Source organism: Perissodus microlepis, chromosome 5 (genome assembly GCF_051167445.1).
Source record: "Perissodus microlepis isolate ML-2025 ecotype Zambia chromosome 5, ASM5116744v1, whole genome shotgun sequence".
NCBI lineage: Eukaryota > Metazoa > Chordata > Actinopteri > Cichliformes > Cichlidae > Perissodus > Perissodus microlepis.
In genome coordinates, this window is record NC_140465.1 from 22,708,901 (window position 1) to 22,735,155 (window position 26,255).

Here is a 26,255-nt window from a genome sequence, read left to right on the forward strand (position 1 = left end):
TAAGAAAACAGAAAAGCAGCGAATATTTAGTTCACAAAAACCTCAGTGACACAACATAGAAATGAAATGTAATAATGTAATCGCGCTTAATCTTCAGCCCACAGTAACAAAGGCAGACTTTAAAGTGCTTTAAAGGGCTGCTCTTAGTTCCTTCTGGTGTTTATAGCTACTGATCCACTCTTGCCGTTGTTAGATGTTTGTCACCTTGTGGTGAACTAAGTCGGAAAAAATTTTAGTTTCCGTCGGATATGGTTTCGCTAAGAGGAGGAAAAGGAAAGGGCTTAGCTACTCCATACCATGTGCCTGCATGTGCTACAGCCTAAACCGCAGGGAAGTACCCTGTTCTACAACCTGTAAGAATACTGGGACACTGGGGTCACAACATGTCAAAGTTTTACACCTTCCTGTGAAAAAAATTAGCTGAAAATAGGAATCATATAAGCGACCAAAGCCGTTTCTGTGTCACATACTGCTCACGTAGGCATTCGTCCAGCTTGGATTTACCTGTTGCAACTGCGCTACAGTAACTTTCAGGCGCATCGGTTTATATTTAAGAAAGATTCACAACAACAATGGATGAGCACCAGTTTGTTGCCCTGGATGAAACGCATGGTCGTGACATCTGCTCTTGGCGCTCACTCCAGAGGGACCGAGCATGCTATTCTTTCTTCATTGATCACCCCCCTTTTAGGAAACAAAGCTATAGCCTATATATCCAAAGAGTGAAGCTACAATTTCCTTTATGTCTTCTTCATTGCTTTCCCCTTAGGTTACTATATTCCTCCGTGGTTGAATGAAAATCAAAAGATTGCAATAAAGGTAAAGTATTATTTTACAAGTGTCCACCTCTCAGTGAAGGCAGAAAAACCTGGAAATATGTCAGTCACAACAAGTAACAAAGCCATTCCCCTAATAAATAAATAAATAAATAAAACAAATAAATAAAAAAGACAGGATTGTGATGTCTTACCAAAAGCTCGTATCACGAAGCTTCCACGATAATTCCGCTGGTAAGTGGGAACAATCTGATGACCTCGCTCTCCTTTCGTGCGTTTCGCGTGTCTTTCTTTTCCTCAGGGAAGGTGAGAGTTGCCCATCTATCTGTCTATCTGTATTCGTGGATTTTTACGCACATTTGTACCGTCTCTTTCCAATGCAGTGGCCACAAACTGTTCTTTGAGAGATGGTCTGCATTGTAAAACCATTTGAAGCTCCAACTGTGGGGGTCGTGGTAGGTCCGCCTCCTTTGCAACCTCCGCCGCCCCCGCCGGGTATTTAGCCGCGTTGCTCGATGTAGTTTTCAGCCACTTGGTTCTGTGAGTGAGCCTGTGAGCGAATATGAGAAAAAAAAAATCTGACTTTCAGCAGGCAGCGATTACTCAAGTCTTCGGAATGAAGAACTTAACTGCACGGCTCTTTAGATCTGTCTGATAATAGAGGAGACGTCCTGCTAAGTTTCACATACGTGTCCTAATTGTCTGAAAGCTTTTAAAAGCCCGACAGTGCCAAATACGCGCGTTCATCTTTGTCTCCCTATATTCCGCATGCCGTGGTTCCTGCACTGAAAAGCTGTATTAGTACATTATTTTTCTTAAATTGTGTGTCTTGTGTTGGATCCAGTGGTTTCCTCTGCTCGCTCACAAAAAATTGCAAAGGTGAGGAGGTCACTTGTTTGCTTCTGGCACTCAGACAAGTATTTACTAATGGATCACACTTTCTTTTATGTATTTATTTTTCTTAATCTAAATCAATAAATTGATTTTTAGATGTGGCTTTGGTGCAGGTATGAGTTATTAAAGTTTACGATATCTTAACCTGAAATATCACCAGCCAGCAGCTGCACAAATACAGACAATTATCAGAATTCAGTAGAATAGACCATAAAAGGAAACCAATGAAAGACAAAAATAGTGTAGTTGTAGATAAAATATTAAAACATAAAATAAACAAGCCTAGTGTGAAGCAAGAGTTGCAACCCAGATTGGATCAAATAACTGGCAATTACATAGCTTACAAGTATATCATAAAGGTATGGTTATACTGCAGAAATGAATCATGTAGTTTTACACTGTTGCCACGACATTAAATTATTTTAAGCAAAAGACAACCTAAATTAAATGTCACTTTAGCGTCCTCTAGAGGTCATGCTGATTGAAGGAAGATTTAGAGACGCTAATTAACAGATTAATGCTCATTCACACCTCCATAAACACATTCTTAACCCTTAACCCCACATGTCTTTGCCTTCACTGTAGGGTCCTGGTGAGTTTTGACCAAAGCCAATAATTTCTTTATAATATCAAAATCTGAACTACAGATCTGTTTAGAATGTATAAACAGCCAACAAATAGATGATTAATTCTTAATGGATGTTTCAGAGAGCAGGGAAACCTTATTTCTGCTTTGTTCAAGACATAAAAACACAACAGCTATAAGGGTTCAAATATACTTTAGAAAGTGAAATGGCGATAACCTTCTGAAAATGCTGGGATTTACTAGACAACCATATAACCATTACTATCATTACTCCTCACCAGTGTTGGTCAAAAGTAATCAGTAACTAATTACTGATTACTTCACCCAAAAAGTAATCCCGTTACTTTACTGATTACTTATTTTCAAAAGTAATTAATTACTTAGTTACTTAGTTACTTTTTAAAAACATGATTTACAACCTGAATAGGTGATAAAAAGATAGATCTTTCAGCCCAATTCTACTTTTTCTACATAATCCATCATACAAAATGTAATCAAATGGAAAAGTCTCTTTTTAAAACTTGTTTTATTAGTTTTAATCTTTTAACTTTATGCATCAAGCAAAAATGTAATTATATGCAACATTCTCTGACTGGAAGAAATTTGTTTAATATTTAAACCTATTTTCTGCACATTCCAGCACATAAAATATATATATTTTTTGTGTTAACACTCAGTCTTTCAAATAGATGCAAGTAAAACACAGCAGAAAATAAATAAAGTCAAAGACTAGCGGTCCTTTTGCTCTATTTTCACCTGTAAAGCAGGAGTGGCGTAGGCGGAGGTTTACCCTGGTGCAGGTGAGCCGCAGCGGTCAGTGGAAGAATCCGCGAGTTTCTCTGTGAATTTCCCATTACCTCATAGCGCACTTGGTGCTTGCTTGGAAGTTTAGGGGTTTTTTTCCGCTGTAAAAAGAAGTTTTCTTCCCACGCACAACGGACACTAATGTTTTTGTCACTTTTTATGGAATCAAACTCAAAGTAAGGTCAGTACTTCCACGCTTTAAACGCTGCATGCTCATACTCTCTCCCGCACTCGATATATGATCCATTGTTGATCTGCACACAGCTGTTGTCAGGAAAGTCGCACTCGCCTACGTCACTGTCATGAGACATTCTCGCAAAAAAATCACGGTTTTAGTAACGCAGTAACGCAGCGTTCCTACGGGAAAGTAACGGTAATCTAATTACCGTTTTTGCAATAGTAATCCCTTACTTTACTCGTTACTAGAAAAAAGTAATCGGATTGCTGTTTTCATAAAAACATCACCATAACTACCATCTATATGGATATTATACAGGGTATTTTTTTTTTACTATAATCACATCTCAAAAGAGGTCAAATTTGGCCCAAACAGTAAGTAAATGTTAAATGCAGAACAGCTCAGAGGAGCCTCAAAACACAACAATAACAGATGGTGATATTTATACACTCAATTCCCCTGACTTTTCAAGAGGACTGAGCATGTATTGGAGTGACTGAAACAATAACCCAGTCTGAGATCACCAATATCCTGCACTAAATGGTGTAAGATGCATATTTTTGAGTGATGCCAAGTTTTCATCTTTTAACAAGTGGGATCACATGATCTATTTGTCATATTTGTCTTACTGCTTAACCATATGTAGAGTTGAATCAGAGAGATTTTAGCTTGGCTTTTTCTTCTTATTTGCTATGTGCTTATAGCTATTCTGGTTCAAAATGCTTCACATTTGTTCAGCAGATAGGTGCTAACATTGCAGTTTGGTGCTTAGTGAGCTTTTAGAGCCTTTTCCTGAAAACAGCTGCCTTCATCCATCACACTAGACGTGCTAAATATGAAGCAAAGCAGTAGTTCAAGGCACGGAAGTAATGCTGCAGATTTAGCGATGATTCTCTTTGCCAAGAGAATCACTGCCAAGCTTTTTCACATACAACTTCATTAGACAATACCTTTTTTTTTTTAGCACAAGCTGGCTAACAGATCACTCATTCATTGTGGTTGTGCTTAGGAGAGGAAAGGTGACATGTCTTGATTTGATGCTTGCTTCAGATAATGTGCTTAAAGTAATGTTTACATGAAAAGTACAAAACATTTCAACAGACTGATCAGCTGGAACATTTTTAGCTAAACAACTTGCAGTAGTTGACTAAAAAGACAAACAGAAAAGCAGCACTTTGTGTCTCTCACGTATTTCTATAATTATTGTCCCACAGAGATAGGCATCTCTTAAAAAGTCTTTAAATGCTCTCCTTACCAATACAAAAACATGCAAAGTACACATCTCCACTCAATTTCTACAATATTTTCAAGTCTGTTCAGTTTTCAGTTCATTAAAAAAAATCATGTGCTGGTTGTTTGTTTTAAAAGTGTCATCAAAAATGTAAAAAAGAGACTACTAGCTCTGTGACTGGAACATAATGGTATTACATAAGAGGAGCTAAAGAAAACAGCACTACATTCTTGCTGACGTACGTCCTGCGCTTGATTTCTTCTACTATTTCCCAGCTGGTTTTCTAGGCGTGGCTTTAGGAAGTGGTGAAACACTTTACACAGCACAGAACAAAGGTGAGATATGTAATCAATTTGTACTCTTTCTTGCAATATATGTGCCTAAAAGAAGTGAGTTTGAGGTTCAGGACATTTCTTCCTAAGAAGTGAAAACATCAAAGAATGAAAGATGATGAGAGTCATGAAACAATCTGAGAGATATATCGTGTTTCATACAAACTGCTAGCATCCACATGACCAACTCTTTATGTGAAGAATTAATATCACTTTCAAGGTTTTTTTTCTGTTTTAAGATGCGTTGGAGCAATTTATTCTTTTTTTATTTTAAAATTTGTTCTTGGTTTACTTTATATTTTTCGGTTATTTACAAGGTTTATTTGCAGGTTAATGACTGCATAATTTTGTGTTTTGTTTTTGTTGTTTGCCTTTGTAAATCAGCCAGGAAGAACTGCAGGGCAATTTTCTATCTTTGTTTATTCCTTGCCAAACTGGATAAATAAACCACAAAACGCAACTTACAAGTTTTTGACCTTGGACTTCTTTTGCCTGCGTACAAAATATCACCACAGTGCAGCAGTGGTCATCCATCAAAAACCTGGCAATCACAAATTATTGTTTTTCAGAGGCTAAAGTGGTCTCTTAACCATCTAATAATATGCCAAATCTCCAATACAAAGTAATGAACAATGACACAGGACGTTCAGTAGATCAGGTGGAATTATAACTGACAATCAACTGTTTATAAAAAACAATTTGATAATAAAAATCAATAAAGTCTTTTGTCAAAGTTTTATTTACATGTAACATACGGAAAGACTACAGTGGATTTACTATATAATAAACAATTAAAAAGGGACAATAAGTGTGTCAAAAGAACAGCCAGTAGAGACAGCACCTGCACCTGTGTCAACACAGACTGAAAAAGGATTTTTTATTTTACTATATTTGACTTGGAGAATTTTTTTTGACAACAGTTTTGACAACCAGGAAAAATTCTTCAAATGAGAAAAAAATGAAGCTTCCCAGGTATATCAAGGATTATGAAACACTGAAATAACACAAAGCATTGTGGCATTTTTAGGGAACCATCGGTATATCCAGAGTAAGGTGGTATTGTATCAGTATCGGTTTGTGCACAAATACGATTGCATTTAATTTATGTGGTTGAATTGTCACATCAATATTTTTCCCCTGACAAAATAATGATTTGGAATAAGTTTAATAAAAAAAAAAACCTCTACAAAAGAAGGAAAAATGTAATTTCAGATTTTTGCTGTCACAGGCCAGTTACTGCGATTTCCACAATTCCGAACTACAGAGAACAGCTTTAAGTTTCACAGGAAGCCACTGCTCAGATTGCAATGCTTAATTTAGCACCAAAATCAGACAAAAGAGCAGCTTTTGTCATCTAAGGTTTTTCTCTACATGTGAAAATGTGCCTTCTCTACAGCCAAGTGCTCCCACTGCATATTCAGCTGATTTTATTAGCAGTGAGATTCTGGAATTAGTGGTGCACATATAGATCTCACTGCAATATTTCTGAATTTAACTGCTGAAAACACTCAGAATTTACATTAAGAAAAGCTGCCGTATGTTATCAAACATAATGAAGACCAGAGAAAAATAACGCCACAAGTTTATTTCTGTACAAATAAACCAGATTTTGTATAAACTGTACAATCATTTAAACATGCTCAGACTAAAGAAAAAGTTGTCATAACATTGAATGACTATAAAAGAAATCTGAAAACCAGCAACGTAAATTCACTGTGCATATGTACAATTTATAAATTATATTAACTATGTCATTATTCCTACAACAGATTTTTTCTTCATTGACTGGTTTAGAGTAAGAGGTATAGTTTTTATGGATCACAGACTGGACTGATACCGTTAGGAACGTCTCTTTTGCTTCTCGTGACGCAGACACAGTGGAGCTCCACACCAAAAAGAAGCAGATTGTTGGCAGGCCATTTCAAGAAGTCACTTTTGCTTCAGACTAATGACTCATTCCAGCTCAGTAAAGCGAGCAAACATGGCTTTGCGGACTGCATCTTTGTAAGTGTCTGAAGGAGAGAGGGTGTAGTTGGTTCCTTTAGTGCCGAGTCCAGCTCCCTTTGTTCTTAACTGAGCCTGAGGAGGAAATCCACAGAGTTGAGAGCTGTATATAGTTACTGAGTCTGATGAGCTATTACACCACAACTGTTACAAATACCTCAATTGGTGCTGTGATGCCCTGCTGGTTGCGGCCAAGACCTTTCCCCTCCTTCCAGCCCATTGCCTGCAACATCTTGTTCCCAATATTGTCACTGTTGAGGCCATCTTTAGTGGGCTGTTCATAGTTACTGTACATAAAAGAGCAGAATATCAAATAAAGCCAAGTTTAATGATAAAATAGACTGAAATCACTAGAGGAACGACATTTCACACAAATCAGTAAAATAAACAAAAATGACTGCTTACATGGCTGGCGCTGGTTGGTTAAATTTCTTCTTTTTAGGCACAGGCGGTTCAGGGATGCCATATTTTTCTCTTCTCTCGGCTGCCCTGTCCCTATATTTCATCTATAGAAATATAGAAAAAGAAACAAATAAACACGGTATAATGTACAAAAACAATGTTTAAATGCATTCACATTGAAAAACAAAAGAATGACTCAGAAGTAAGTGGGTGATTCTATATTGAGCTGCACCTCAGTCTCTTTTCTCTCCAGCTCTTCCAGCTCTGCTTCACTCATTTTGGATCTGCGAAGAACTTCCAGGTTTTTCTATGACGAGACCAACGGAATAATGAGCTCTCTCCCTTCCTTTTTGGAAAATTTTCATTATTAGTTCTGAAGATGACACATGTAATGTTACCTTGTGAAGGTCTGAGAGTTGCTGATGTCGGATTAGACTCTCTTTATTGGGAAACTGTCTCCTACACAGTAAGCATGCTAATTTTTTCCAGTCTGTCAGCTTGTCCTGGCTTATATCACCACCATCAGGTTCTGCTCCTCCCTCCTCAGGGTCACTGTCTCCACTGTAGGCAGCCACAAGGCCACACTAACCACACCAAGGATAAACATACATAAATATTAGCTTATTACTAAGGGTAACAGATTTTTGAATTCATGCAAAATCTGACATTATCATCATCATACAGAAGTATAGCCAACTAAAATGAGAGATGCAGAAAATACTCACCTTTGAAGAGGTGACTGAGGTGGTTGATGGCTCTTCTTCAGGGGCCCTTAGCATCTCTGGGATGAGTCTGTCTAGACTTACCTGCTGGAAAAGGGAAGTGGAACCATTAAAGACATAGAAGCTTTACACATGCAGTCCCAGAACTTTGTTACGTATTGAAGCCTAATGAGATACCTTCTTTTCAAACAATGTGTATCCAGCATCAGCAGCTGCTGCCTCCTTTCTTTCTTCTTGACTAATAGGCTGAAAGCTGCTTTTGAAGTTTTCCTTTTGCTTGTTGAGACTTTTAGCCCACCGTTCCATGTCCTTAGCAATCTGTAGGATTTTTAAAATATAGCAAAGTGCACAAAGAAACAAGTGAACTGAAAATGTGTGAAAGTTGTTTCGGGCATAATAAAAATGTTAATTCAGGACTTTGAACACACCTGCTGAGCTGTCTTGCTTTTGGGCTTCTCTTTTTTCTCCTTGCCCTCTTTCGGTTCTTTGGTGCCTGTTGCTGCAGAACCACCTGTTTTGCCATCATTTTGTCCAGTGCCTGTGCTGGCAGGTACGTATGTCTGCTTCTCACTGTCCCAGTAAAGAAACTGCTGAGTCTGAGAATTGTAGTAATACTGAAAGTAGAAACAGCAATTTGCATGTTAAAAAAAAACTTAAAAAAAAAAAAAGGAATATCAATTACACATTATAAATGCACAGATCAGACAGAAAAACATGCAACTCACACAAGGTGGATGTGCACTACTTACCTGTGTATTTGGGTCATAGTAGAGGCCAGTCTGAGGATCGTAATAGTAGCCAGAAGACTCATCATATTGATAGGTGGATGTATCAGGAACAGCTGTGAATTAGCAAACACAACAGCATTAACAATGGTGGTAAAAATCTTTCTCGACAAATTAGAAAAGACAGGGATAGAAATAAAGACGCATTCCAGATTTAACTGTTAACTAACACACAATTAATAAAATGAAAAGCTTTAAAGAATTAAGCATTAGCAATTATGTACAACATTAAACAATCTCAGATATCATGCCCAGCACATTTGGTTAGGTCTATCAAAGGAATAACAGATTAACACAGTCCTTTTAAACTACAGGCTGGAGACTGATGTTCTATCCAGGTTCTATACATAGAAACACTTCAACACACATGACAGTGACCTTGGGAAAACTGTCATGTTTCTATGCATGTCACAGTTCAGCAGTGTTGGTTTAAAGGGATCTTATGTGCTCATACCAATGTTGGTGTCCGCCGCCTGTTCAGAGGCTGTTAATGTCCCCGCAGTGGTAACAGTGGCAGCTGCTAAAGCAGCAGCTGGCAAAGAAGCAGCTTCAATTCCTGAAATGTGTCCAGCCTGGGGTTTTGCCTCCAACTGTTGGGCAAGTGGCAATGCCTACAATCAATAAACAGTTTATTTAAGATTATTTGGAGATTGTTGAATCAGTAATTTACACAGTATTATAAATTTATCTTATTACAGAATTATCAACCGTGTACATTACCTGCACAGCAGGCTGTGCAATTATATGGGGTTGGTAGACTTGTGCGTTCTGTGATATCACAACTCCAACTGCAGTTGGAACAATCTTTACACCCGGGGCAGCTATAAATTCAAAAACAAAAAAATGAAACAAAACTCAAGATCATGATGCAAACAAAGTCCAATTATTATATTTTTCAAAGTTTACAGAAAATCTCTGAGCATTTTTTCTAGAAACAGTAACTTAGCATTTGTTGTGCTTCTCTGAGGATGCACACACATAAAGCCGAGCAAAGGGTCACAGTGGCTTGCAAAGCAGCCGCTGTGCACGCATTCAAAATCTTAACTACTTGTTAATGCCAAAATGCCTATTAGAATACAGACAAAAATGATGGAAACAATCACATTAAACATATCAACTTAACTGAAGCCCATAAAACTATAAATTCAGTGTGAACAAATGTTAGAACAGCTTGTAGTCTTGTCTAATCACAACCACATAAAGAAAAAAATTGGAGACACTAATTTTCCAATGTTAAAATGATATAGTGAACAATTAGCTACAGAACCAATATTTTAAACAGAGTTTAGAAGTTCTTTACCTCCTAGAATTCCATTTCCCTGAGAGGTGCTGATTGCTGCTCCTTGCTGGTAGTATGTCTGGTAATCCTGAAAAAAAAAAAAGAAAGAAGAAAAAGTGTTTGTTCATTTATAATGTCATTATAATAGATACACCCACATGTTTTCTCTGAATGGCTGTAGAGTTACACAGCTGCCACTGAATGATGATACAGAGCTGTATCTCACTGAAGAAAACTGAGAAGTCGGAAATTACCTTCTAGGTCTTGGTAATGTAACCATAATTTTCTTCTTACTAACCTGGGACATGGGAGTATAACCTTCCTGTAGGTAGCTGTACTCTGACATTCCCTCTGAGCTCTGCTGTGGCTGAAAAGGAAAACGCCAATTACGACTCTGTGATATCAAAAATGGAAGGCGATAGACAGAAAAGGGACCTACCTGACTTGAGGACCACTGGGCTGCAGCAATAGCTGTGCTGGCCACAGAGAAGGCACTGACACGATTTCCATCAGGGAGTAAAAGGTCCCTAAAAAAGAAAAGGGAAAAAAATGATATTCACCTGAGTGAAGCTCAATCTTTCTTTATATTGTGAATCAAAACAGGCAACTTGAGGAACCAGGAAAAGGTTAGCCTAAGGCTAACATTTAAAGGGTTAAGAGCATAGATGAAGTTAAACCACACAGCCTCGCTGCTTTTAACCACAGCAACTTGTGGTGGCACAAACTAGACCTCTAATCATCACTTTCAACTCTCTAGTAAAGACTTGCAATGTGGTGAAATCTTTTTATGACAGTCTTGAGTTGCTAAAACAACTCGAGGGAATGCAAACTTGAATATGTAAGACCAAAATCATGTCAACAATTAAGCGAGCAGATGGGGCTTTGTTGCATTTGCTACATCGACCTTTATGGCTAACGTTTCTTTAGTGACACCAGTTATTTAGAAAGCAGCCAAGAAAAAGCCATACTGAGGCCATTCCCGCATTTAAAAAAGACAAAAATAAACAAGTGAGGACTACTTACTTTCTAGCACTCTTGGCATAATCCACCCCAATTGTTTTTCCATCTAGTTTTAAGGGAGGCTGCAGTCCTTGAAGGATTGTTAGCAGCTGAGATGCTTCCTGTTAAAATGATTGATAATATGTTAAGTTATATACAAAACTTTTTTGAAAGGGAAAGCTTTTTCCATCTGTACATATTAAAGAATTACCAGAGGTGAAGACAGCTGCACAAAGGCAAAGCCTCTGTTCTGGCCCGTTTGCTTGTCCTTAATAAGACGAATGTTGTTGGATGATAGATTGGCATATGGTGCCAGGGCAGTCATGATGGCTTCCACTGTGGTCATAGGAGCAATATTTCTAAGGATGATTGCTGATGGGACAAAAGACGATATTTAGGGAAAGAATACTATAAATAGAGATATTTTGCTTCGAAACTAAGCAAATGAAACTGCTTCAGTAATGAAGAAACTCTTACTATCGCCATAGAAATCTCCGCTGGGTTGAGTTTCAGGAACTCCAGTGTTATTGGTCGCTTCACTTTCTGTTGAGAGAAAGACAGAAGTAAGAAGTGCATTAACACAACCTCCAGAAGTGAGAGACTGCAGCCAAAAAAAAAAAAAAAAAAGGTATAAAATGGTATATATATAAAAAAAAAAAAAAAAAAAAAAATCTCTTTAAAAGATAGTGTCAACACTATGTGCCCATTTCATGAACTACACTGTCTGTTGTGTTTCACGTTTTCTTTTATATTATTCAGGCCAATTAGCACTGATACACCTTACTAGACAGAGTGACATTCCTTAAAAATCCACATCATCTCACAGCTACAAAAACAAACTTGGTGTTGCATCCCAGCCCTGTGGACTCAGGCAGCTCAGATGTCTGCAGTCAGTGGCCTCTTGTTGATTTAACTACTTACCAGCTTTGGCTGCTCCACACCTGAAGCACTTCAGCCTCCTCCGGAAATTGTACAGGCCACACTGCAAGTAACCGTTCACATCATTTTGATTATACACCTACTAAAGCCCTGAACAGTGCTGCCTCAGAGAACAGGCAACTATATTGGTACTGCATACCATACTTACCTAAGACACAACCTAACCTTTACCACTTATCCAAATGTAGGTGTACAACAAAATAAGATGACAGGATTGCAAAATTTGATGCTTACAGGCCTATCTCAAGTGTGTGCAGTGTTCTTTAGAAGAAAATGTTGGATAATGAGACCATGAAACCGAGACATTAACTTACTGTGCTGCAGAGCCAGTCTTCATACTTGTTTCTGGGGTGACTGTAGTGCATGTCTACGGTTTTTCCTTGGATGGTCAGACGTTTCTGAAAGAGGAGAACAAAATCATCCAAGTGTTCATGGAGGGAACTCGTCTCATCAAAAGAGCAAGCAGTTTTGGAAGGGAGAGGGGACGGGGGAGAGGGACCCCCAACAGATAGCCTTTGAGTTACAGACAGGCACATGACGTGTATGTGAGCATGATGTAAAGAGGGTTCTTTTGGTGTTTGGGACCCGAGTGCCCAGGCTGAGCTGGAGCAAAGTGTACAATGTGACCCTAACAGACTTTCCTGACTGCTTTCCAAAGAAAAAAAAAAAAGTATGGGCTTCTCAAAAAACAAAACAGAAGAAAATTCTGTTAAAAAGATTAAGAAAATACAAAAATAACAATTCCCAGTATTTGGGGTAAGCTTGCAAAGAAAAAAAAGAATGGGGTTACACTGAAATCTGAAAATAACTAATATAGCCATGATCTGCAAGGCAAAGATGGTGTGTTCATCAAATTTAAATGCAGATTTTTAAAGAGATCACTTAAAACCAGAAAATTTTCTTGAAGCTTATTGCCCAATACAATTAACTATAAAAATATATTAAAATATGACATTGTAAATAATAATATAATCATCTCTATATTTGCTCTATTGTATTCAGTTTGTTTTTTCCAGTTGTTTTTTTTCTCTATACAGTTTCCACACTACGTATTCAATACATTCTGGTTGCCTTTTGGGTTATTTTTCCAGATCCCCAAGATTAAAACTAGACTTGGCGATTGTGAAGCAACCTGATTGGTCTCCATCCATCGTGTAGCATCTTGCAAGTGATAAAAGTCCACGAAGGCGAAACCACGGCTTATACCTAGAGACAGCATTCAAATATAGACGGGAGGCGTGTTAGTTAAGAGTCCAAGGGCATATTATTCAAACTCTTCCACAAACTGCTTCCCGACCCAGGGCCAGATTGGTACACAATAGCCCACTCCTTAGGAGTTTTACCATAGCAAGTAATCCTGCAGAATACAACTGTTTGAACCACACTCAACATCAACATGGGTCTGCCAACTGACTTACTCATAGCAATCAATGCTGCTCTTACTTACCTTAAATGGCTCCACAGTGTACAAGATAAGCCTTGAATCAATATTCTTACAACCTTTTCAAGTACTTTGATATAGTCATCTCCTAACTTCTATGGGAAAATGGGTCTGAATGGAAGCAGATTGGCTCTATGGTCAAAGACTTGGGGAAGGTCGGGGTCCGTCACATGACTGGTTCTCACCTGTTCTCTTTTTCATCAGCCTGACATCCACTGGCTGGGGTCCCTCAAGTTGGTCAATGGCAAAACGAATCTAAACAACAACATGCAGAGGCTGCTTAACATCATAATTCAATCATTCATTCATTAATACATTTAGAAAGGTACTTGCACAATAAAAACAAAGAAAAGGAACAAAAGGGTGCACACGACCAGTGCAACTGAATACTTACATCATCCTCAGTGACATGAGGAGACAGACCCCCCAGCATGATGGTCTTGCTCTTCTTCTCGTCCCCTGGTTCCCTTCGGTAGTCCTGCTCTTGGTAGTCACCATCTGAGTGATAACCATCTTCTGATCTATCACTGTTACGACGCTTCCTCTCCCTTTGCTTTAACACAAAACAACAACAACAGCTGCTAAGTGTCATTGGACAATTGTTTTTTCAAATGCAGTATTAAAACCCAAGTGCTATTAGGACAAGCACCTCTGGGCTTTCTCGTGATCCTCTGCGATCTCCTTCATAACGATCACCACGTCTCTCGTCACCCCAGCGGCGCATGTTGTGTTCACCACGTTCTTGGTCTCGCTCACGTCTGTCGCGCCACTCAGACTCATCACGGCACTGGTCAGAACCATATCTACCGCTACGTTCTGTTCGACTAATCCTATTCAGAAGGACATTACAAAAATAAAATAAAATAAGTCAAACAGGAGCACAACTAATACTGCAATAAACAAACCAACTTAGCACACCTTAGTGTTCAACATGTATAACATTTCAATCACTTTGTTACCATTTTAGTTTTATCATGACTCCAGCCTTGAACAATACATTATCTCTCAGTTAATCTTAGCACTGTCATGCCAAAAAAAACAAAAAACTGCTGGAATTCAAACTGCTGTAAGTGACTTGTTGGCCGATAGTCTGTCAAACATATCTGAAACACCTCTAACGTGAATGATGACGTTTTTTTGCACTGGAAAAACGATTCTTGTGACCTGATTGAAGCAGTTTTTGGCCAGGTGAAATTTATAAATCCTTTATTCATGTGCATGAAAAATGTCAGATTTTCAATCGCTGTGACATGTTTTTTTCTTTTAAGCTGTATTTTTTTTTTTTAAAGGAAAGATTGTAGCTTCTACCTTCTGACAGGAATATGTCTGCCGGAGAGAGCACCAGAAATTGCAACAAATGTAACATATCAGTTCTTTAAAGATACTTTAAAGTGGCTGAAAGTGACTTAATTGATTGCAATGTAGAAAAAAGCAGGTACAATACACCAATATAGGCAAAAAATGTTACTCATATTAAAAAAAAAAACAACAACAAAAACAATCCCCCAAAACAACAACATTGGCAATCACTCATTGGCAGATAATCACTTTTACATTCTTGTATTGTCCTAACTTTTTATTCGGATTACGTAACACGTTTTACGAGAGAATTTGATGGCAATAAAACTGTTTACCTGTAGTATTATCGAAAACAAATTTAGCCTTTTTTTATTTTTTGGTTTAAAAAGAAATTCCATGTAAGGGTTTACATATCTGGAAAAGCTGGTAGAAATCACCGCTACTTTTGTCTGCCATTTCAGTTTAAACACAACTTTTGAATACTATTTGGTTAAACATATCCCCTAAACTCGGAACATGTATCAGAAACGGGAAAAACACAAGATTCCCACTATGATAAGCCACACCTACCATGGTGAGCTGCACTGGCATTTAACGTTTTTTTTTTTGTTTTTTGTTTTTTTTTTAAACTTTGTTTAACAAACAATGAGTATACAACATACGAACAGATGAAGTATACAAAACAACAGAACATGAACACAAAAAGCCAAGGGTAAAAGAAAAAGGTAACAATTATAAGAATACACGCAAAAATTCACATACATATATTGTTTTGAGAGCCTTTTTGTTGGTGGAGTCTGATATTGATTGTATGTACATTTCCACATCCTTAAAATAATGACAGAAATATGGTGTTTTGTTAGTAAACTTACATTTATGGATAAAAAATTTAGCTAAAAGTATTAACAAATTTATCATAAAAAAACATTTATCATACTTCTTGGGGAACTTAAAGAAGCAGAATAAAACATTTTCCCATCGTAAAGAAAACTCCCTTAAAATATGGACAATAACAAACCTGCTAAATTCCTTCCAGAATCTCTGTGTAAAAGAACAGTACCAAAAAAGATGTGTCACAGTTTCTGGATGATCCCCACAGAAAGTACAATTAGTATTTATGTCCCTTTTAAATTTTACCATGTAGTGACTGGCTGGATAACATTTATGTAGAATTTTAAATGAGACTTCTTTCACCTTATTTACAATCAAATATTTATGGGGGACCATCCAGACTGTCTTCCACTTGATATCTGGAACAAAGCGGTTCCAATAAGATATTATATATGGGAGAGAGACAATATCTTCTTGGAATAAACTACGTATTCTCTTATTGCTGTTACCAAGTTCCTGTGAAAAGCAGATTTTTCCTATTGGTGACTCAGCTGGATCAGGGAGAGTGACTGAGGTAGATATTGAGCTGTCAGTGTTTTTATATAACATTAAAGTCCCTGAGGGTATGGCACCAAGCACCATTGAGAATTCCTGAACACTGATTGGAAAATTATATAGTGCAATAAAGTCGTCGTAAGTAAGTAGTTGTCCCTCTTTACTAACCAGCTGAGCCACCAATAGGATCCCATTTTGGATCCAAGTTTCCAGGAAAAGTGATTTATTTTTATATAAATTATCTCTGTTGTTCCAGATAAGGTATTTGTGAGGTGAGAAGTTGTGTTTATAAATGAGGGTCCACGCTAAGAGGACCTGCTTATGGAAGGATGAAAGCTTTACAGGGAGTTTCTCAACATTGTAATTACAATTTAAAATAAAATTAAAGCCACCAAAACGAGAGAAAAGATAATATGGTATAAAGTTCCAGATAGAGGTAGGGTTTTTAAGAAAATGTTTAGCCCAATTAATTTTGAAAGTGTTATTTAAAGTAGAAAAGTCTAGGACGTTAAGCCCACCTGATTCGTACTTATTCATCACAACAGTTTTTCTAATATAATGCGTACGGTTTTTCCATATAAAATTGAAGAGCATACGGTCAATATCTTTACTAATTTTCTTATCCAGATGTAAGGAGAGAGCAGCATATGTTAATCGGGATATCCCTTCAGCTTTAGTAATTAACACTCTACCTTTCAAAGACAAGTCCCTTTGCAGCCACTGGTTGAACTTTTTTAGGGTTTTCTGTATAATTGGAGTGAAGTTTGAAGAGCATCTTGATTTTTGGTCTTTGGATATTAACAGTCCCAAGTATGTGACTTCTTGTTTAACAGAGATATTACAACTGGCATTTAACGTTGCTACTCACCTTTTGTCAGCCCCCATATTTCTTACAGCTTCCGCACTCACACGACCTCTAGAAAACAGGAAAAAAAACGTTAAAATATACGTAGCGGTTTTACTCGTTTACACATAACAATTCCCCGTGTAGTCGAGTGAACTCATTTAGCGTGAGAGAAACAAAAACCAAAGCCCTCCTTTTTCTTCATTCCATAATATGGAGCTAGACGTCATCAAACGGACGTCTCTTAAGCCAAAATCAACGGTGCTAACAAGAGACCGCGAAAGCTTTAGTTTCAACTCTGAACGTGAAGCAACTTACCAGTGTAAGCTTTTATGATGGTTTTTTTTTCACCCGCACTATTATTTTTTCAAAACGGTAATAGAAAAATTGCGGAGAAGAAAATTCATCTCACGTCCAAAGACTTATCTGCGATGGCACCTTCTTTATCCCAAGATGCATTGGTGTCACCCGGTGCATTATGGGTAATATAAAAGTCAGCCCCGAGTTTGCCTTACAGGCATGGAGTGGTCTCTCAGCCTGGTTGTTTTCTCACTCTTCCGTAGTTAGTTGTTAAGACTTACTGGGGTTACATGTTGTTATAATTATCATAACAAACAAAACAAAACATAAAACCGCAACAAAGCGTATATATGCGTTTATTGGTATTTAAATATAGAGCATGGTTAGTTTTTTTCGTTTTCTTGAAATTAACAAATCATTGGCAAAGAAGACTTTAAAGTAGTAGCTAATTAAGGTTTAAACTTTTGAGTGGAAAAATGGTGGATAGGATAAATTAACCTATACAAGCTAGAATGAAGCAGCATGATGGCACTGTTGTTAGAACTCTTGTCTCATAATAAGAAAGTCCTGGGTTTCTAAAGTCCTTCTTTGTGGAGTTTGTCTTCTCCATAAATTGTGTATCCTCTCACAGTAAATGTGCGTTGCTACTTTTATTTTCTTAAAACGTTTGGTGGTTTGGTGAGTGCTCAGTTGGGTAGAAAAGCCTGGACGAACAACAAAGGGATATAGCGTAGTGCTGCCTGTGAGGGAAAACCCAGGGCAAAATGATCACATCTCGCAGATTTCCGCCATTTCATTGGCTGTTTTCGTTACATTTTCGTAATAGCAGTATATGGATGCGTTCTGAAAGCGCTTAATCCCGCTGCTGTTAGAATTTCCCAGCAGGTTTTTCATGGAATTGAAAATTGTTAATGTTCTACTGGACACATAATTAAATTACCGTCATGCTATAACCACGCTTTTTATTTTTAACACACGCTATTAATAATTCAATTCAACCAGAATGCACATTACTCTTTATGCAAGTATGATTTATTATTCATAAAACATTTGTTACACATTAATGCCATTGCAATGAATTCTTCTAACTGTACCAAAACCTGTATACAATAGCAATCTGACCCATTTAATATGTTGTTTCATGTCAAGCTCTAGTCTATATACACTACAAGTTTGTATAAACATTGTGTGTCTGTCTGATTACTCAAAATAGTCATAACTAGACCCATCTTCAACATAGCAACATAACTGTTGAAAAAAAGTTAAGTTCAGCTACAATGTTATTTAAGGTAATTTATTACAGTAGTTAAATTCAGAAACATCACCAAACACTTTGCTGTACAAGGAGGCCCTTATTAAATGTAATTACACAATAATAGTTCATCTTGGCACAGGCAAATGTTCCTCTTTTGATACAGCTTTCATTTGGAAGTGACACTGTACACAACACAGATGGTCAAACTGCAGTGATACAAAATTTATAAATCATAATTGTGCTCCAGACTTATTTTAAACCAATACTAATGGAGCTTAGTTTTGTTTTGTAATAGAATATAATGATGCTTGAATCAATGGTAGCCAAGTTAGACACACATCTTCTGTACAAATGCGTCATGAGATAAAATAACACAAAATCCAGCCATATAATATATTTTTTAAAAAAAAAAGGTCCACATCGTCCCAAAATAGGAGGGTGGAGTCCATCACACTTAGTCCAAAAATTCAGGGTGAGGGATGGCAGGTAGGTTGGGGGTGTTATGAGTTTCAATGGCCACTTCTAGGTCAGGGTTTCTCCTTTTGTCACCTACAATAAGAGACACGTTTATGTAACGGGTATGGTTACTTGACAAAAAGACAAAGTCAAACAAAGAAATAAAGGCACTTTACATCCAGTTAACTTACCCTTGCCTCAATGTATTCAATCCTCCTCTCCAGGGCTGTCAGCTTCTCGTTGAGTGTGGCCAAACGAGATCGACACGACATGTCTGATGGAGAATTAAAAAAAACAAAAACTAGAACGTTTAGAGGTTACCACGACGAAGCATGACATTGTCATCAATTTTTCAATAGCTGCTTAACAAAGATGCACACCGTCACTTTGGGTTAAAAAGGTTTAAAGGGCACATCCGCATACATATTGCCCGACAACACTAGCATTAGCGGTTACGGCAGCCTGCTAATGCTTTCCTATCGTCTGTCGAATCTGGTATATTAATAAATTCATTAATACGACCGACTCTTAAAGGACAGCTAGTTGGAGCAAAATGTAAGCCGATTCCTCTTCAAAATGTCACAATCCTCCTCCAAAACAAAAACAAGCTGACAGCTAACAGCCGCGCTAACTGCTAGCTGGGAGTGGCCATTGAAAACATCAACATCAATGCTAACAGCTGGCTGAACTAGCTAACTTCAGCTAGTTTGTTAAAAGCTTACCAAACGAGTTAAGAAAGTCGGCGATCTTCTTGATGCTGCTCGTAATTACTTCTATGTACTCTCGATTCGCCCAGTCTTGGTGAATCTCTCTTTGCACTGGATCTTCCTGGCCAGCCATGTTGGACGAGTTGCAGTATCCCTCTGCTTTCACCCAGGAAGTACCGGAAAGTGTTGCGTCGATGTGAAAATATTATACAACACTTTTTTCCCCCCATGAAGATTCTATTTACCGAAATTTCCTAAGTTTCCTACATACATTTCTGAAGGATGTTTGTGTGTATTTTATAGAAATGAGCACAACACAAATTTTCTTTCGGTTGCTACCTTTAGGGGTCGCCACAGCGGGTCACCTACTTCCATCTCACTCTATCCCTAACATCCTTCTCTGTCACACCAACCCTTTGCATGTCCTCCTTCGCTTCATCCGTGAAGCTCCTCTGAGGATTTCATCTTCTCCTCCTGCCTGGCAGTTTCATATTCAACATCATTTGATTGATATATCCACTATGTGTCCTCTGAACATGTCAATAGCACCTCAGAGTTGCTTTTCTAACGTTTCCTCTAAACTGCTGAAACTGAGCTGTTCCTATGATGGTACTTATTTCTAATCCAGCTCATCACTCCCAATGAAAATCTTAGCATCTTCAAGTCTGCCACCTTCAGCTCAGCCTCCTTTTGTTTTTGGAGTTCCACCATGTCTAAACTATACTAGGTCTCAATACTGTCTTGTAGTGAGAACTTTCCTTTCACTTTTGTTGCTATTTTTTGGTCACAATTCATCCCTGACATTCATCTCTACTCACTCCACCCTGCTTGCACTCTCTTCTTCACCTCTGTCGTGCACTGTCCATAGTTTTGGATGGTTGAACCCAGGTATTAAAACTCATCCACCTTCACTACCTCTCATTGCATCTTCAGTCTTACACCTGTTTTCATCTCATTCTGTCTTGCTTCTACTTTTATTCCTCTTATCTCAAGCGCATACCTCTCCCTGCTCCCTACTGTCACTACAGAGCACAATGCCTCATCTGAACATCGCAGTCCACAAAGACTCTTGCCTGATGTAAACCGTCTACCTGTCCATTACCATTGCAAATAAGAAATGAGCACAACACAAGTATTATAATAACATTTATTTCTCCTTTTAAGTCAAGGAAGTGAAAATATTTGCGATCTTATTAAAGACATTCACAATGGTCGTCAAACTTTTACATTTTTATCAGAAACCCCTCCACAAAAACATTTAAAGGAGTGTCGTCATTGAGTTAAAAGGCTGAACAATCCAGTAGTGGATGTCATTTAAAATATCACAAACAAACCCAGGCCTGCTACAACATTTTTGGAACTTGGGATCTGAAAGCATGACAAATTATCCTAATATGTGTATGTGCTGACTGATCTTTCTGAACTGTTATGTTTTAAATCACCCATAAAATTTCCCAGCACACTTTATTTGATTCTCTTAAGTAGCTCTTTAATATCTGCCTTGATGTCACTTGTCAGGAAATTTCTGCTGTAGCGCTTGTAGGGTTCCCCATCAGGACCAACCAGGAACTTCTCAAAGTTCCAGGATACGTCATTCCTACACACTGGACTCCAAATGATGTACTTTGGATCATTCATGAGACCCAGGGCATCATCGCAGGGGAATGGAAGTTTTTCCTTCAGATAGACAAACAAGGGGTGGGCATCCTTTCCGTTCACATCCACCTTCTCGAGGAGCTGGAACTTTGGTTCAAAGCCATTCCCTGGACGGACATACTTCAGAGATCTTAGGATTTCATCGTTCTTGCAGTTCTCCTGTTGCACCAAAACACAAGCACTGTTAGATAGATGTAGACATTAAAGTGGGGTTTCAATTAAACAAGCTAAATAAGAGGAATTGTAGTGTAACCTACATTTCCTCTAGAGTACTTAGGTGCAGTATAGAGGCAGGTGTATTTGTATTTGAGATTTATTCGCTAATTTACACTTTGTATTGCATTTTTCTGGTTCATGACATTTTAGCAGTAAATAATCGTGCTTTTGAAGCTGATAAATGTATCCGACAGATATGGTATTTGGACAGATTCATATTTACCATAGAACATCTTTGAAAATTTAGGATATTAGAAATTAATGCGCTGTATTATATATAAAAAATCAATACTGTTAACAGCATTGTCATACCAGGAGCTTATAAATATTATAAATATGCAAGCTAAAATGTTGCTTTGACACTGATAATTTGCTAATATTTTAGTAACAATCAGAATACTTTTAATAAGACACTTCATGTAATATATTACTTTTATAAATATGACACTTCACATGTATTTGAACACTTACGGCCCACTTTAGTTTCCTAAAGTTAAAACTGTTTCATTTCAGACTGATAACACACACGCATGTCTGTAAACTTGTGTTACTAAAATACGGCTCTTAGGCCATATTTCCCACATGTCAAGAATAACGAAGCTAGGCCTGGATTTGGCTAGTCCGGAGTTTTGGTCACCTCATAAACATTACTCTCTCTCTCTCTCAAGTAAAAAACAAACACGTTTTGTACCTGATGTCCAAACTGATTGCAGGGTACACCCAAAATAACGAGACCTTCGGCGGAGTAGCGAGAATGAAGCTCGTTCATTTGAGCGTAGTCCCTGGTTGTCGTTCCTCAGAGAGACGCCACATTTTCAATAAGTACAACTTTGTCCTTTAGTGCAGAGAAACGGAGAGTTTCTCCAGACAACAGCTTAGCTGTCAGGTCGTAAAACCTTTTCAAATGGCCAGCCATTGTTAAAAAATCCAGATGATTTAGACTTCTGAAACCGTGAACTCAGATTAAAAAGCTTTTCCTTATCACGTTAAAAATTTGCTCCAAGTCCAGCCCTCGCTTTTATTCTTAGGGCGGGACAAGTAGCCTATCTAACAACACCCCTCAGTGCAAATGCAAATTATTATTATTATTTGTATTATTATTATTAGTAGTAGTATTTTATTATCGTTTTGCAGAAAGACTTAAAGCATTTAATTTTCACCTGCTATCGAAATCTCTCTCTATTTTTTTAAAAATGTATTTCTTTATAGATACCGATCTATAAAGATAAAGTTGCACAAGAATTTAACAAATGTGGTAATCCAGTATGGTATTTATCATTGTTTCTAACCACTTGAGGAAGTCACTGACGTCTAAATCTCCAATCAAAATAAGTCAAAAAAAATAATAATGACATAATAGTTTTTACTTAGCAAATATTTATTAAATGACCACTGCCAATTTTGATATTGGACACGTACACAAACCTACAACCGAAACTGCAGAAACTCTGTTAGCAAAACGTATTTCACATCGGTATGTCTTAAGAGATTTACAGAGTTTGTTTACAACAATCCCCCCTTTTTGTGTGCATGAATGGTACTTTCCAGGAAGTCACAGGAAGTGAATTTATTTATTGCTTAGTGAAATGACTTGAGAACTAATGACTGGAGAAGTGGAAAACACACAAACCATGCTGTTAAACATGGTGGCTTTTTTAAAAATAAGAGCCATAGCTGTGTTTACTTACGGCTCCCCCCTGTGGGTAAACAATCATGTCAGACTATATGAATGTGTGTGTGGTCAGTATCCTGATATCCTGCTATCCGTTACATCTTGTATTCGGGAATCTGCTCAGAAGTTACAGTGATAACTGGCCATCAGCCAACAAGAAAGAAAGATTACACCCGCCTACAAGTTCATACGAGGACCTCGTCGACACTTTCGGGAGCTTTTTGGGGATTCGAAAAGGACTGGATCACAGCTTCCACTTTTTGGAATGTTTTATGTTGACAGTACTAAGGTAAATAATAATTAAATAAAAGGTCAAACATCTGCTAAACACTATTTTTTACTATAGCATATCTATTAGCAATAATATAAAGACTGTTTTCTGTAATGTCTAAATTATTATTATTATTATTTTTGTTAATATTTTAAAAGATATTTACCTAAAAATCAGGTATATATTTAAAAAAAAATCTAAACAAGTAAGTAAGTAAGTAAGTAAGTAAAATTTATTTATATAGCGCTTTTCACAGATAAAAATCACAAAGTGCTTTACAACACAGGAAATGGGAATATAAAAACAATATAACAGTAAATAAAACAATGTAAAACAATAAAACTATAAAAACAGCATAAGAAGAAATTAATCAAATGCTTTTCTAAATAAAAATGTCTTCAGCTGTTTCTTAAAAGAATCAATGGAGTCCGTGCAGCGAAGAGACAGTGGGAGAGAATTCCACAACCGTGGTGCCACAGTCTGAAAGGCCCGATCACCACGAGTTTTAAAACGAGTGCGCGGTACCACCAGCAGTCTCTGATCTAATGACCTTAAAGCCCGAGAAGATGTATGTGGTTTCAGCAGGTCAGATAAATATTGAGGAGCCTGACCATGTAGGGCCCTAAAGGTTAGAACTAAAATTTTAAAATGAAACCTAAAATTTACAGGCAACCAGTGAAGGGAGGCCAAGACTGGAGTGATATGCGATCTTCTCTTGGTGCCTGTTAAGAGACGTGCTGCAGCATTCTGCACAGTCTGAAGACGATTTAAGGCTGATTTGTTAAAACAAGTAAAAAGGCCATTACAATAGTCTAAACGAGAAGAAATAAAAGCATGAATAATCATCTCAAGTTCAAGCTTTGATACCATTAGTCTGAGTTTAGAAATATTCCGTAAATGATAAAAACAGTTTCGGACCAGCTGCTTAGAATGCTGCTCGAGCGACATCGAGCTGTCAAATATGACACCGAGATTTCTAAGGCTTGATTTTACATAAGGGTCTAAGAAGCTGATATGCTGTCTAATTTCTGGGACCATGTGGTCTGGAGCAATAATTAGAGTTTCTGTTTTATCAGAGTTTAGTTGAAGAAAATTGTCATATAACCATTTGTTGATTTCTGTCAGGCAATTACTTAAATTAGACAATTTATAAAACTCAGACAAGGCGGTGCAGTTGACCGCTAGATGGCGATGTTACCATTCTCTTAAAATGGCATTAGACGACGAGTACCCTACTTTTCACCAGGTATAAGTGGACAACTTATGATGAGATTTATCATATTAATCCAGCTGCATTGTGTACTTCAACAACATATAGCCATGTCTACTTCTCCTGTAGACATATTCTGTGTTTTTTAGCTGCCCAACGCTTTGCAAGACTCTTGGGACTGACTGATTTTTGTGTTTTCCCTTGAGCATTGTTATGGCACATCTGGTCAGGGTGTGGTGTGCTTTGTGGATTCAGATGTCATGGAGTGTAATCCAAGTGCATTACTGGATAGCTGACTTGATACAGTCTGAAAACAGAGCTAAATGTAGGGTATGTAGTATTTCTACTATTCATCAAGGGAAAAAGTTCAATGAATAAAGTACAAATGAAAACACTAAACTGAATTAATTAGCTAAAAGTAATGTTAGAAAAATAAGTGTGACAAAATCGTTGCTCTAGTCTATCTGAAGGGAGTTGAGACTTCGCGGAGTCTTCAATAAAATGAGGTGCTTTAGAAGGCCTGTTTAGCCTTAAAAAAAAAAGAAAAAGAAAAAAACTTCCTTACCACTGAGACGAGAACAGAATCTTAGCCTTCTGTTGCTGCCTGTAAGGAAAATGGAAATACTAGGATGGCGGAAATTGATATTATCCTAATTTATTTAATTATTTCAGTAGCTTGATAGTAATGTGATTTGGTTCTATCTTTAATTGTAATTATTTATTCTTATTTTGATCTTAAGAAAAAAATATGCATCAGTTCATCCACTCATCCACCTAACCCTCTATCCATTAAACCTACCAAGTCATCACTGATGTCAGATTAATGTCCTTCTGGAGCCCCTTTTTAAATGTGCACACCACATCAGATGTTCTGTGAGCCAGCACAACCAACTTCAATCAAAGGTCAGACTACTAAACCTATAGCACTGTTACTGAAGCTGTAACTATCTGCTTTATTGTCACTCAAGTGCTTCTAACAGCACAATCAGTCATTTGGCTCTTAGTGAGATGTCTGTGTATGTTCCCAGTTGATCCCTTTGTGAACTCATCTTTCCTCAAATATCCTATAAACAGCAGGAAATAATTTCTGCTGGATCTGTTTTCATGATACTTAATACTGCACCCTCTCTTGGGTCTCCGAAATCTTTTTCCCACATTTCAAAGCAACTCCAGCTGAGCTGTGTTTGTACTGGGCTCTACCAAAACAGTGTAACAAGGAGTAGCACCTTGAAATGGTTAGTCAGAAGTTATTGCACTGCTACAATGCTGGGAGTTGGAAGGTTCTGGTAACATTAGCGCAAAACAAAGGGCTGAGAGAACTAATATTTGAAATGCGGGTCAACAGTTCATCACGTAAAGAATGAAAACTACTCATGCTCACATTCACACCTACAGCCAATTTAGAGCAACCTGCAACATTTATGTAATTCTCTGTGCCTGAAATTTAGTTATGTTGATTGTTTATGGAGCTAACTGAACCTTACTGACTTTAAGTGCATAAACCCCATCATAGCTTCATGCACACCAACCTGATGGAATTTAACTAGAGTTTAGCAATGAACTTTTCCCATCTCCGGTTCAAAACCCTTTTGTTTTGCTCATCCTCTTTTT

At 37.6% G+C, this 26,255-nt stretch overlaps 4 protein-coding genes across 6 annotated transcripts in view; all 4 read right to left on the reverse strand.

The window, feature by feature from the left end:
• Positions 1–1,398, reverse strand: part of slc38a3b (solute carrier family 38 member 3b) — a 32,248-nt gene extending 30,850 nt beyond the window's left edge. Inside the window, exon 1 of one of the 2 annotated variants that reach the window (XM_084928853.1) lies at positions 971–1,398. The gene's annotated coding sequence lies outside the window, so the exon portion shown is untranslated. The remainder of the gene's footprint in view (positions 1–970) is intronic. The other variant, XM_084928852.1, reaches the window with a different exon arrangement.
• A 4,973-nt stretch (positions 1,399–6,371) lies between these two features.
• On the reverse strand, positions 6,372–17,367 carry rbm5 (RNA binding motif protein 5). 2 transcript variants are annotated; one of them, XM_084928855.1, is made up of 25 exons: positions 17,220–17,367; positions 16,926–16,973; positions 14,022–14,202; positions 13,767–13,925; positions 13,558–13,627; positions 13,064–13,137; positions 12,246–12,329; positions 11,914–11,974; positions 11,470–11,535; positions 11,204–11,364; positions 11,017–11,114; positions 10,433–10,520; positions 10,292–10,360; positions 10,015–10,081; positions 9,435–9,535; positions 9,169–9,304; positions 8,679–8,770; positions 8,358–8,543; positions 8,107–8,247; positions 7,933–8,016; positions 7,606–7,791; positions 7,440–7,514; positions 7,211–7,311; positions 6,963–7,092; positions 6,372–6,880 (listed from the first exon to the last, which is right to left on the reverse strand). In XM_084928855.1, the coding sequence occupies exons 2-25, from the start codon at positions 16,940–16,942 to the stop codon at positions 6,755–6,757; spliced, it is 2,553 nt and encodes an 850-aa protein (XP_084784981.1). In that variant the 5' UTR covers positions 16,943–16,973; positions 17,220–17,367; the 3' UTR covers positions 6,372–6,754. The 2 variants fall into 2 exon arrangements, with proteins under 2 accessions (XP_084784981.1, XP_084784980.1); XM_084928854.1 differs by having other exon boundaries at positions 9,169–9,325.
• An 844-nt stretch (positions 17,368–18,211) lies between these two features.
• brk1 (BRICK1 subunit of SCAR/WAVE actin nucleating complex) lies at positions 18,212–19,958 on the reverse strand. The gene is made up of 3 exons (XM_084928857.1): positions 19,635–19,958; positions 19,104–19,186; positions 18,212–19,005 (listed from the first exon to the last, which is right to left on the reverse strand). Exons 1-3 carry the CDS (start codon positions 19,750–19,752, stop codon positions 18,979–18,981), a joined length of 228 nt encoding a protein of 75 aa, XP_084784983.1. The 5' UTR covers positions 19,753–19,958; the 3' UTR covers positions 18,212–18,978.
• A 794-nt stretch (positions 19,959–20,752) lies between these two features.
• On the reverse strand, positions 20,753–22,526 carry gpx1a (glutathione peroxidase 1a). The gene is made up of 2 exons (XM_084928856.1): positions 22,183–22,526; positions 20,753–21,434 (listed from the first exon to the last, which is right to left on the reverse strand). The coding sequence occupies exons 1-2, from the start codon at positions 22,405–22,407 to the stop codon at positions 21,084–21,086; spliced, it is 576 nt and encodes a 191-aa protein (XP_084784982.1). The 5' UTR covers positions 22,408–22,526; the 3' UTR covers positions 20,753–21,083.
• Positions 22,527–26,255: the final 3,729 nt, after the last annotated feature.

Bases quoted from the DNA above. Each gene is read 5' to 3' on its own strand.
- rbm5 (XM_084928854.1), bottom strand. The intron at 8,248-8,357 runs GTGTGTTCAAAG...AAAATCCTACAG, and splicing joins AAAGCAAGACAGCTCAGCAG to ATTGCTAAGGACATGGAACG. The intron at 7,515-7,605 runs GTAACATTACAT...GTCTCGTCATAG, and splicing joins AACTCTCAGACCTTCACAAG to AAAAACCTGGAAGTTCTTCG.
- brk1 (XM_084928857.1), bottom strand. From the start codon at position 19,752: ATGGCTGGCCAGGAAGATCCAGTGCAAAGAGAGATTCACCAAGACTGG. The intron at 19,187-19,634 runs GTAAGCTTTTAA...ATTCTCCATCAG, and splicing joins CGACTTTCTTAACTCGTTTG to ACATGTCGTGTCGATCTCGT. The intron at 19,006-19,103 runs GTAAGTTAACTG...CTCTTATTGTAG, and splicing joins TTGAATACATTGAGGCAAGG to GTGACAAAAGGAGAAACCCT.